General features: G+C 40.0%; 1 protein-coding gene across 4 annotated transcripts in view; it reads right to left on the bottom strand.

The window, feature by feature from the left end:
- The window catches only part of RAD54B (RAD54 homolog B), a 117,277-nt gene that overhangs the window by 9,161 nt on the left and 95,969 nt on the right, over positions 1 to 12,147 (bottom strand). For all 4 annotated transcript variants that reach the window (XM_061439353.1, XM_061439355.1, XM_061439352.1 and 1 more), the window contains 4 exons: positions 8,046 to 8,221; positions 2,418 to 2,679; positions 859 to 925; positions 474 to 671 (listed from right to left, as the gene is read on the bottom strand). In XM_061439353.1, the coding sequence (XP_061295337.1) occupies positions 474 to 671; positions 859 to 925; positions 2,418 to 2,679; positions 8,046 to 8,221 (703 nt within the window). The remainder of the gene's footprint in view (positions 1 to 473; positions 672 to 858; positions 926 to 2,417; positions 2,680 to 8,045; positions 8,222 to 12,147) is intronic.

Here is a 12,147-nt window from a genome sequence, read left to right as displayed (position 1 = left end):
CGTAGAGAACAGACTGTGGAGCAGCTGGGGAGGAGGGCGTGGGTATGGATTGCGAGAGCAGCACTGACGAATAAATAGCGCCACGTGTGAGACTGCTGAGCGGGAAGCAGCTGTGCAGCACGGGCATCTCAGCTGGGTGCTCTGGGGTGGCCTGGGGGTGGGGTGGGGAGGGGATAAGAGGGAGGCTCAGGAGGCAGGGGATATATGTACACTTATACCTGAGTCATGTTGTCGTACAGCAGAAACCAACACAACACTGTAAAGCAATTATCCTCCAATTAAAAACAAAGAGGGGGGCAAAAAAAAATTTTTTTTCCTCAAATATCCAGGTCATAGCTGCCCTAAGACCTGAAGAAAAAAGAAAACTAACATATGCAAGTGGTCAATATTTTAGTTATTCTGTTTTTAAATATTTTCAACTGCTCAAGAGTGACCACTTAACTTCATCATAACAGAAGTAAAATGCAACTAACCTGTATGATTTTCTCCTGTACATTCACAGTCAAGCAGGTCATGAGTAACGCAATGTGAACTTTCATGCAATGTGAACAAATTTTTAAGTTCTTCCACTGAAAACTGAATATGATCAGATGTCTTGGATAGGTCTACAACTGCCCCAGAAAGACCTTGTTTACTGATCTGTCTTTGATAGATCTTTTCCTCTATGGTACCTGAAGAAAAAACATTCATGAGCTTTCCTTTAGATCTTTACAACTGTCATTTTGGTAGGGTAAAATACATTTATTATTATACTAGCTAACAAAATAATATTCCTGGTACTGAAGCACAGTTTAACACACAAAATACCTTTATTTACTCAAAGAGAATGCATCTTTTTTCATACTGGAGGGTTACTACCTGTGGTTAGGAGTCTGTAAATATGTACAGGGTGCTTCTGACCATCTCTCCACACTCTAGACATTGCCTGTAGAAAATAAATGAGAATTCTGAAAGTACAATAGAAACTAATAACCTTCTCCACATAAGCAACTTGTATTCATAAATTTAAGACTAGGAATTCTAGATTTCACTTACAGTTTCAAAAAACAAGGCCCAGGCATAACTAAGCCTTCAATACTTCAAATTTTTTCCTGAGTTAAAGAAAGGGATGAATGAACACCTCACTATGGTACTGTAAAATAACCACAGGGTGCCCTGCAACAGTGAGAGGGGCTATCTGCATTGAAAAAACAAATGGGATAGCAAGTTTGGGAAGTAAGAATGCAAAGAACCAAGGATAGCATGGGCATGGAGGGTTTATTCTCAGTCCAACAGGCTAATGATTCACCTCTAAGGAACCCTAGGATACCTGCAATCAGCTCAGGCTCTAGATAGATCCCTGAGGTTTTAAGATTTACCCATGATACTATTTAGTTAAAGGTTGATATTCAAACCCTGAACATTCCAAAGAAAATTATGGCCCTCAACCAGCTTCTGGAAGCCCCTGGAATATCGTGCTTGATAAAAGCATCTTAGGTTACCTGGGGTCTTGGGCCACACCAAGCTGTTTATGCTAATGATGTGATTTAGGTGGGGACTTGGGGCAGTTTGACCTTTGCAGAGGCCAATTCGTGCCTACATGACCAACCTCCCACAAAAAGTCTAGACACCAAGGCTCAAGTGAACTTCTCTGCTTGACAAAATTCCATGGGTGTTGTCACTCACTGATGCTGGGAAAATTAAGTGTTGTCCATACAATCCCATAGGGAAAGGAAAACCGGAAGCTTGTACCTGCTCTCTCCTGGACTCTGCCCTATGTACCTTTCACCTGTGCTGATTTTACTCTGTATCCTTTCACTGCAATAAACCCTAACTTGAGTATAACTGTTTTTCCTGATTCTGTGAGTCCTTCTAGTGAATCACTGAACCTGAGGGTCGTCTCCCGGTCCCCTAACACAGCTACCAGGTGAGGCGCAAATCTATAGGTAGAAACCTCAAAATCTGTGAAGATGGACTGTACTCTGAAGAAAACCAAATGTTGCTTCTGAGATATTTTCCTAAGGAAGCTAATTTTGCCTTTTCACCATACCCTGCACAAACACCGATCATGGCACCTGCAACACCTTGCTGTCCTCCCCTGATGGTCACGGGCATCCTGAAGGCTAGCTAACTACAGAGCCAAGTAGGGCCTGGAGACATACCGGCTTGGGTATGAATCCTGGCTCTGCCTCTTATAAGCTATGTGACCTGGAACAAGCTTCCATAGCTTCATCTGCAAAACAGAGCTTACAACACGCACACTTGCAGGACTACTGTGAGGACTGAACAGATGTAAAGCATTTAGTAGAATGCCTGATACAAAATAAGGGCTGAATATGCAGCAGTTCTTATACTTCATCATCACCCTCATATCCCCGCAGGCATCGTATCCCCCTTCGGCATTTTATAATGTTTGTTTAATATAGAAAAAGTCCTACCTGGATATCAGTAGCTGGATTCCAATCAATGTCATAGAGGATTAAGTGAGATCCTCCAATAAGGTTAAGCCCCACACCACCAGCTTTTGAACTTAACAAAAAAATAAAATCAGAAGAGTATTTACTATTAAAGCCATCAACAATTTGCTGCCTTTGAGAGATTGGGGTCTGTCCATCAAGTCTTGTATAAGCATATCCATGACGCTTGCAGACTTCTTGTAAAATATCCAGGGTTCGTGTATAGTTGGATACCAACACAACTCTGTCAATCAAAAAGAAAGAATCTTCATATACAACTTGGAAGCAGTATTAGATTCTTTTAATTAGAGAAAAATACTAATATTATCACTGATATTTATAGAATATCCAAGAGAACTCTGTATAATTAAAACATAGATTCTCTTTCAAATTCCATTTTAAAGTCAATATCTAAGAGGGAATTCCCTAGCAGTCCAGTGGTTAGGACTCTGTGCTTTCACTGCCAAAGGCATGGGTTCAATACCTGGTTGGCGAGCTGGGATCCCACAAGGCACATGGTGTGGCCAAAAAAAAGAAATCTAAGAGACTTTCAGTATAAAGATAAGGGAGTAAACACCTTTCTGCTTTTGTTACTTTCTTAAGTCACCCTAAGAACAGCAGGAGAATAAGAAACAGAAACACAAACTCTATCTCTGATGAAACAAGGAGAGATTTATATATGAAAACAGAAACTAGTGGAATGGTGATGTGTTTAGGAGTGAAATCTAAGTGCCCAAAGAGGGATATACAAGTCCATTCACACAGTCACATCTTATAAAGCCAGCGCAGACGGAAGGGGTTTAGACTGCAGCTGTTACAAGAACAAAGTTAAGTAGAACCCAGGCCCTACTCCCATGAAACTAGTTGACTTCTCTTTCTCAACTAGAATACTTATTCTCTGTGGAAAGTAAATCAAAGAAACTTAGACCAGGGAACTCTAGAAGGCAGAGATATAGCAACAAACCAAAATGCGAGTCTGAGTTTCTCATGTCTCTCATCCTCTAGCAGGCTAGCCCAGGCTTATTCACATGGTAACAAGAAGGTTCCAGGAACCCCAAGGGAGGGCAAGCCCCACTGCACAAGATCTTTTCAAGCCCCCTGTTTTGCCACGTTTGCCAGCATCTCATGGGCCAATCCAAGTCAGGTGGCTGAGCTCAGAGTCAGTATGGGATATCACCCAAAGTTACACAGCAAAGGAACAAGGATAGAGGGAGGGAGAACTTGAGACCATTGGTTGCAATCTACCAACATTCCTATAAAAAGAATCTGCCTGTACTAATATAGGAACAACATTATTACTACTATAAGTAGTATAGGAAGAACACTCCAGTACTAATATTTCAGTCACTTTTTCCCTTCCTTTTCAATACTATTGTGTGGATGAATAACATTATCCAAACATAGTTTTTCTGACACAACTTTACTGGACTGGAGGAAGTCTGGTTTAGAATATTTTTCCCAAACAAGTTCTTATAAGACTAGTTGTAGACTAACAGGAGCAGTCATTATCTTGGTAAGGAGTCTTGGACAATCCCCTTTCAGAGGTCGAGAGCTCTCCCTTCCCCGCCACATACATACCACTTTCAAATAAGGACAGTATTTTTATGATTACTTTACTGTCCCTAAAAGCAGCTGAAATCTGCAGGCAAGGCTGCCATGTGAGGTAGAGTGCAAGGTGTATCCAGCACAGGAGTGTCCAACCAAGATGTATGGAGGCTGGAATTCAGCATGAACTCTGCTCACTAGGTTTCAAGCCATGCATAAACGCAACAACCAAGAGGGAAGAGGAACTTTTTAAATTTTGAAGTTATCTTTTTTAGAAATTCCATATAAGGGCCACCATCCAGACAAGTCAGGAGCTCTAATTCATCTTAACATACACAAAAGCACTGTTGAAGAGTTCAGCCTGTGGACCTGAAACACACTATCCGGTTCTGGTTAATGACAGCACAGTAGGTCAAGCGACAGCAATACTATCCCTGAAGTCAAACACTGTGAGCAACTTACAGCTACATATTTTAAAGGTCTGGGAGATGTTTGTGCAGAGGCAGTTCAGCTGTGGAAAACCTGACCTCTATATCCAATTGGCCATGTGAGAAAAAACATAAAGGGCTACAACTCAAGAACAACAACAAAAAAAAAACCAACCCAATTAAAAAATGGGCAAAGGATTTGAATAGACATCTTCCAAAGAAAATATACAAACAGTCAACAAGTACATTAGAAGATGCCCAGTATCACTAATTACTGTGGGTGTGTGGGTGCAGGTGTGCACTCAGGCGCTCAGTTGTGTCCAACTCTTTACGACCCCATCGACTGTAGCCTGCCAGGCTCCTCTGTACATGGGATTTTCTAGGTAAGAATACTGGAGTGGGTTGCCATTTCCTACTCCGAGAGATCTTTCCGACCCAGAGATCAAACACACATCTCTTACATCTCTTGCACTGGCAGGCAGATTCTTCACCACTGTGCCATTTGGAAAGCCCCCATTAATTACTAAGGAAATACAAATCAAAACCACAATGAGATATCATCTTACACCCATTAGGACATCACAAACAAAACAGAAAATAGCAATACTGGTGAGGCTGTTGAGAAACTAGAACCTTTGTGCACTCTTGGTGAGAATGTAAAGTGGTGTGGTCACTGCAAAAAAAGAGTATGGACATTCCTTAAAAAATTAAAAAGAGAATTATCCTATGATCCAACAATTCTATTTCTGGATATGTATCCAAAGGAATCGAAAAGAGGGTCTCAAAAAGACACTGATACACTCATGTTCACAGCAACATTATTCACAACAGCCAAAAGGTGGAAGCAGCCCAACTGTCCATCAACAGATGAATGGGTAAACAAAATATCATATATATACAGTGGACTATTATTCAGCCTTAAAAAGGAAAGAAATTCTGACACATGTTAGAACATGGATGAACTTTGAGGACATTATGCTAAGTAGAATAAGCTAGTCATAAAAAGACAAAACATCATATGATTTCACTTATGTACGGTACCTACAGTAATCAGATTCATGGAGACAGAAATTAGACGGGTGGTAACATGAAATTAAAAGATGCTTACTCCTTGGAAGGAAAGTTATGACCAACCTAGATAGCATATTCAAAAGCAGAGACATTACTTTGCCAACAAAGGTCCGTGTAGTCAAGGCTATGGTTTTTCCAGTAGTCATGTATGGATGTTAGAGTTGGACTGTGAAGAAAGCTGAGCACCGAAGAATTGATGCTTTTGAACCGTGGTGTTGGAAAAGACTCTTGAGAGTCCCTTGGACTGCAAGGAGATCCAACCAGTCTATTCTAAAGGAGATCAGTCCTGTTCTTCGAAAGGACTGATGCTAAAGCTGAAACTCAAATTCTTTGGCCGCCTGACATGAAGAGTTGACTCATTGGAAAAGACTCTGATGCTGGGAAAGATTGAGGGCTGGAGGAGAAGGGGATGACAGAGGATGAGATGGCTGGATGGCATCATTGGCTCGATGGACATGAGTTTGAGTGAACTCTGAGAGTTGGTGATGGACAGGGAGACCTGGCATGCTGTGATTCATGGGGTCGCAAAGAGTCAGACACGACTGAGCGACTGAACTGAACTGAACACACTAGTATATATAAAATATTATCCAATAAAACATTTTAATCCAACTGTATTAAAGAGTTCATAGAAAGTTTCCTTATTTTGGTCACTTCATTATTATGATAAAAGCAAATGACACTATTAATGCTCCAAAGAGGTGAAGCAGACTCCTAGACAATTAAATATAATTACTATTTTTCAAACCTTTCTCTGTATTTTTGCATTCAATACATTTGAATATCTCTTACCAGGATAATTAAGACACAGTCCCTGCACTATAGGTGCTGATATAGAAGAGAACTACTGACCACAGTATAACATGAGAAGAGCTCCACCAGAGGCAGGGACATGACGCTAGGGGTGTACAGAAGAGAGGCTGCAAACTCAGTATGAGGCCGGGGCTTCCAAGGGGAGAAAGCATCTGAGTTGAGTCTTAATGAAGAGAAAGTTGGCCAGAAGCATGAGAAATGGAGGTATAGGAACCTGCAACAGGTAAGAACAGAGGTGAGAAGCAGAGCAAATTATAGGTTCTGCAAATAGATTCTGGTATAATTGGACAACATGAAAGTGTGAAGGAGTCAAGAGGGATAAGGCTGGAAAAGGAGGCATCACCCATGTCATGAAGAGTCTTGACCTATGTGCCACAGAGTTGAGAAATTTCTGGAAGGCGATTTGGAATCTTTGAATGATTTTTAAGAAAAGGAGGGACGTGTTCACATTTGTATTTTAAAAAAATATACAACTTAGGGCATACTGATATGCAATGGGATTGAAAGTCAGAGGAACACAGTTTATACAAGACTACCACAACCCAATTGTAATAACAAGAATCAAAACAAAAATCTTGGTGCTGAACAGCAGTAATTAACACAACAGTGTAATCCATCCAGACCTCAAAAATAAATTTTTTAAAAAATTTAAAATAAAACTCAAAACAGGTGCTAAAAAAAATCTTGGTACCAGAAAGCAAATAGATTCCTGAGATTAAGAAATAAGACCAATAGAATGTAGTGACTGATGACATTGGGAAAGTGCAGGAGAAAAGTGAGTCTAGAATGATGAAAGTTTTTTCTTTGCGTATGGTACCATTCATCAAGCCAAGGAACGGTGAAAAAAGATTTAGGCTTGCAATGGCAAAGTGATGAAGCTGGTCTGGTACATGAGAAGGCAGAGATACAGACAGATTTAGATACCATTAAATAGAGGCTTGAACTAGAGATATAATTTGGAATCAACACTATATGGCTGACAGCTGAAACCAGGGGAATAGAACTAAGGCAGGGAGGATGTTTAGAGTGAGAAGGAGGCTGAAGAGAATGTCCTCAGGAGTATCAACATTTAAGGACAGAAAAAGAATGATTCTTAAACAGATAAAGTAATGACTTAGGGGCTTCCCTGGTCGCTCAGTGGTAAAGAATTCACCTGCCAAGGTAGGAGACACGGGTTCGATCCCTGACGCAGAAAGATCTCACATCCTGTGGAGTAACTAAGCCAGGGTGCCACAACTATTGAGCCTTCGCTCTAGAGCCTGAAAGCTGCAGCCACTGAGCCCACGTGCACAGCCACTGAAGCCCACCGCCTAGGGCCCATGCTCCACAAGAGAAGGCACCGCATCGAGACACCTGTGCACTGCAACGAGAGAGGAGCCCCTGCTCGCTGCACCTACAGAAAGCCCGTGCAGCAATGAAGACCCAGCACAAACAAAAATCAACAAATTTAAAAATAGAAAATTAAAAAAAAAAGACACAAGTTAGGTATTACATATCAAAAGATATCTCTAGGGTTTTTTAAATATAGGTATTTACATTTAGTTTTTCTTAGATAAAAACTTACAGGCACATTGGTAATGATAAGTTTATAAAAGACTAGGAGCTGACCATGCCCCCAAAGAAGAAGAAAACTTATTTTTAATGTTTTCTTTTTTTTTTTTCAAAAAGAGGCAGTGAGAGGAGGGAGTAAAGCCATGGTCTAAGCTGAAATTCCATAAGCACATAGAAGCGGTTTATTAAACTGCCCTCTTACTTTTCAGCAGGACGAAGTTCGCGGATAACAGCTAAGAGCTTTGACAGCACCTGTAGTTTTCCAGACTCTTCCTCAGTAAACATGATCGGGTTGTAATCAGCAGGGAACACATTCATCAGACCTTCATAGAGATTTCTTTCTTCACTCTCATCCCAAGTTGAGTTGCTTTCTTTTTCCTGTTCAAAAGGATGATTGTCAACCCTGGTTCATGTTTTTTAGACAGGGAGGAAAAAAATGCTAAAATTATGGGTAAAAAAACTGAAGCTTAATAGCTACCTGAAAAGCCCACTCTAATTGTTACGAAAATCTTTAAAGGTCACAATTTGGCCATGTTTGATTACAGAGCAGTTCTAATGATGTCTCCAAAATGCCTGCTCCCTGAACCCCACAAGTGCAGTATCATTGCCGATGTGTGATCGAGAGGGAGGCGGGTAAGCGAGAAATAAACAGGAGGAAAACAGAGGGCAGACAGTGCTAGGAAATCTATGCTCTCCAAAACCCTGAGGATCCTCATCACTGCTGCCTCGTTTTCTCTCTTCTTCCCTCCTCCTCTCCCTGCTGTTCCTTTTCTCTCCGATTCACAGGCTCACACAGCACCTCCCAGGTGATACTCAAACTCAAACACAACAGTTGACTCAGTCTTATCCACTTCTTCTACAAGAAGGAATAATTCTGCCAACACGTTAACAGAGAAATTTACTGTCAGTTACAGTATTTTGGCTTTTTTACAAAAAGTTTTTGTATATTATTCCAAAGTGATTATCACTACCTCCGAAATTCCCCTGCCAAAACTTACATGTGAACACAAAACTGGAGATCACATTTGTTAATGACTGCATCACTTTTTTAGATTAAATTTCTGGGATTGGCAGTCTTCTCACTCTCTCCCACATTTACCAGATTTATCACTGTTCTTGAAACTTTGTTCAGCCTGTGCCCCCTGCCTGGAATGTTCCATCACTTTTTTTATTTTGCCCAATTATCCCACCCCTATAAACACTTGAGGACCCAATGCAAATTCCACCTGATTACTCACAGACACCTTTTGGGGGACATTGAGTCTTAAAATTTTATGGTTACACAGTACATTTCAACTTTGAATTTATTTAGTTGTACAATTAACAATTTTTTTTATAAATTCCTAATGCTTTAATGTATGTTATAATCTTTCATTAATAATACTAGAAACATCTTAAGGGCAGTGAATCCTATAGCATAAAATGCTTGGCACAAAGTACTAATTTTAACTTGGCTTATTCCCAAAACATAGCAATATTTGTGTAAAATAACTTGATTAAAAATACTTGGAACCCTAAGATATTTACATAACTGGGATATATATAAGAGGAGAGATGGTTGCTGGCTGCTTTGGGTTAGGTTTCCTACACCAATGCCTACACCTTGGCAGGGTTATCAAAGGATGACAGACCCCGGGTCCAATCTGCAGCTTTTCATGTTCAGAAACTTGCATACGCTTAAGCTCTAGGGAAATGAGCCATACTAACCAAATTAAGAGACTAAATCAGACTATAAATTATATAAATTTATTGACCTATAAATGAGACCTGCCTATTTACACCAACTGGTCTATGTATTCTGTCCTATAAACGGTCCACGGGGAAGCCAAGTTATTAGCACTAAGTTGTCTGGTGAACATTAAACCAAAATACAAGGGAGATGAATGATCCTAAGGCACAAGAGTTTTAAACCAGGAGCACGTAATCAGAATCACTTGGGGCAGCTTTTTAAAAATCTTCATGACTGGGTCCTACTCTCAGAGAATCTGAACTGGCTCACAAGTGTCTGGAGTGGACAAATGTACTCTTAAGAGCTTCCCTGAAGACTGTAATGTATATTCCTAATTAAGAATCAATTAATAGATAACACCTTTATGCTGAGACAGCCTGATTCGTGGAGATGCATCACAGAGATTTACCAGTTAGACTTCCCAAATCAACTAGACAGGGCAATCTCTTCTCTGACTCTATGCAATCCAATACTCTCCTTATAGGAAGATACACATACATCATATATAAGAAGATACACAGAAATACACAACTCTTAAAAGTTGTGACTCATAATATTTTTATTGGTTATATCCATGCACATTTCCTGTAGAGAAACCCATAATTTTGACTGAACTTGGGAAAACAATCTAGTTTCAGTTGGAACACATTTATTAAGCCATTGCTTAAAGATTACTTATATGTGTGAAAGGCTCATTTCAATCATTTTTTTATTGATCCTTACTTGCTATGATATTAGAGGAATGGTAAATTATGTACTCTATTTGAAGTCTGTAGTATACTCTGCCTGTTATTAGTTAAGCGGTACATTCTAGGCCATCATAGGCTTTTTTCTTTTAAGGAAGAATTCAGGCTTCTTTTTTTGCTGGGCATCATGCCCAAAGAGTTTAATTTTTATCACTGTGTATAGAATCTGTTCCTTTAAAAGTTGCTTAATACATTGTTATAATCCTGTTGACTGCAAAGTCATAGAAAGCTGACTTCTCCTATGATAAACTATGTAAATATAATCCACTGTAGGAATAAACATGGAGAAATGTGATAGAACACTACATCTCCTAAATACATAATGACCTCCGCATAACATAGCACCCACAGGTTTTCTTTTTATTTGTTTGCAAATTATTTTACTGTTTAAAGAAAAATAAAAGAAGAAAAATTAAGGGTGAGTTGGGGATAATAGGGTATTAATAGTTACTGTACAACTTCCATGACCAGGCATTCTGCTAGGTTCTTTCCATATTCTTTCATCAAATTGCCCCAGTAACATTATCAGGAGGTTGTTACTATCTCTGTCTTCCAGTTAAGACAAACTAAGGCTCACAGACATAACCTGGCCATGGTTAAACTTGCTTTTAGTTAAATAAGCAGTCCAGAAAAAGAAATCCAAGAAGGCAAAGTGGTTGTCTGAGGAGACTTCACAAATATCTGAGAAAAGAAGAGAAGCAAAAGGCAAGGGAGAAGGGGAAAGACATACCAAACTGAATGCAGAATTCTAGAGAATAGCAAGGAGAGATAACAAAGCCTTCTTAAGTGAATGATGCAAACAAATAGTGGAAAACAATAGAATAGGAAAGACTAGAGATCTCTTCAAGAAAACTGGAGATAGCAAGGGACCATTTCATGCAAAGATGGGCACATAAAGGACAGGAATTAACAGAAGCAGAAGAGATTAAAAAGAAGTGGTAAAAAACATACAGAAGAACTATACAATAAAGGTCTTATATGACCCAGAAAATCACAATGGTGTGGTCCCTCACCTAGAGCCAGACATCCTGGAGTCAAGTGGGCCTTAAGAAGCATCACTACAAACAAAGCTATTGATGGTGATGAAATTCCAGATGAGCTATTTCAAATCCTATAAGATGATGCTATTAAAGTGCTGCCATCAATATGTCAGCATTTGCTGACCACAAGTGGTCACAAGACTGGAAAAGGTCAGCTTTCATTCCAATCCCAAAGAAAGGCAATGCCAAAGAATGTTCAAACTATCCTACAACTGCACTCATTTCACATGCTAACAAAGTTACGCTCAAAATCCTTCAAGCTGGGATTCAACCATAACTTCCAGGGGTCCAAGCTGGGTTTAGAAAAGGCAGAGGGACCAGAGCTCAAACTGCCAACATTTGTTGGATCATAGAGAAAACATCTACTTCTGCTCCACTGATTGTGCTAAAGCCTTTAACTGCGTGGATCACAACAAACTGGAAAATTCTTAAACAGACAGGAATACTAGACTACCTTACCTGTCTCCTGCAAAACCTGTATGCAGGTCAAGAAGAAACAGTTAGAACCAGACATGGAACAAAGGACTGGTTCAAAATTGGGAAAGGAGTATGTCAAGGCTGTATACGGTCACGCTGCTTATTTAACTTATATGCAGAGCTGTTGCTGGTGTTCAGTCGCCCGTCATGTCTGACTCTTTGTGACCCCATGACTGCAGCACTCCAGGCCTCTCTATCCCTCACCATCTCCCCAAATTTGCCCAAGTTCATGTCCGTTGCATTGGTGATGCCATCCACCAATCTCATCCTCTGATGCCCTCTTCTCCTTCTGCCCTCAATCTTTTCCAGCAT

This window comes from Bos javanicus, chromosome 14 (assembly GCF_032452875.1).
Source record: "Bos javanicus breed banteng chromosome 14, ARS-OSU_banteng_1.0, whole genome shotgun sequence".
Classification (NCBI taxonomy): domain Eukaryota; kingdom Metazoa; phylum Chordata; class Mammalia; order Artiodactyla; family Bovidae; genus Bos; species Bos javanicus.
The sequence above is the reverse complement of the archived record's forward strand: the minus strand, read 5'-3'. Positions and strand labels throughout refer to the sequence as shown.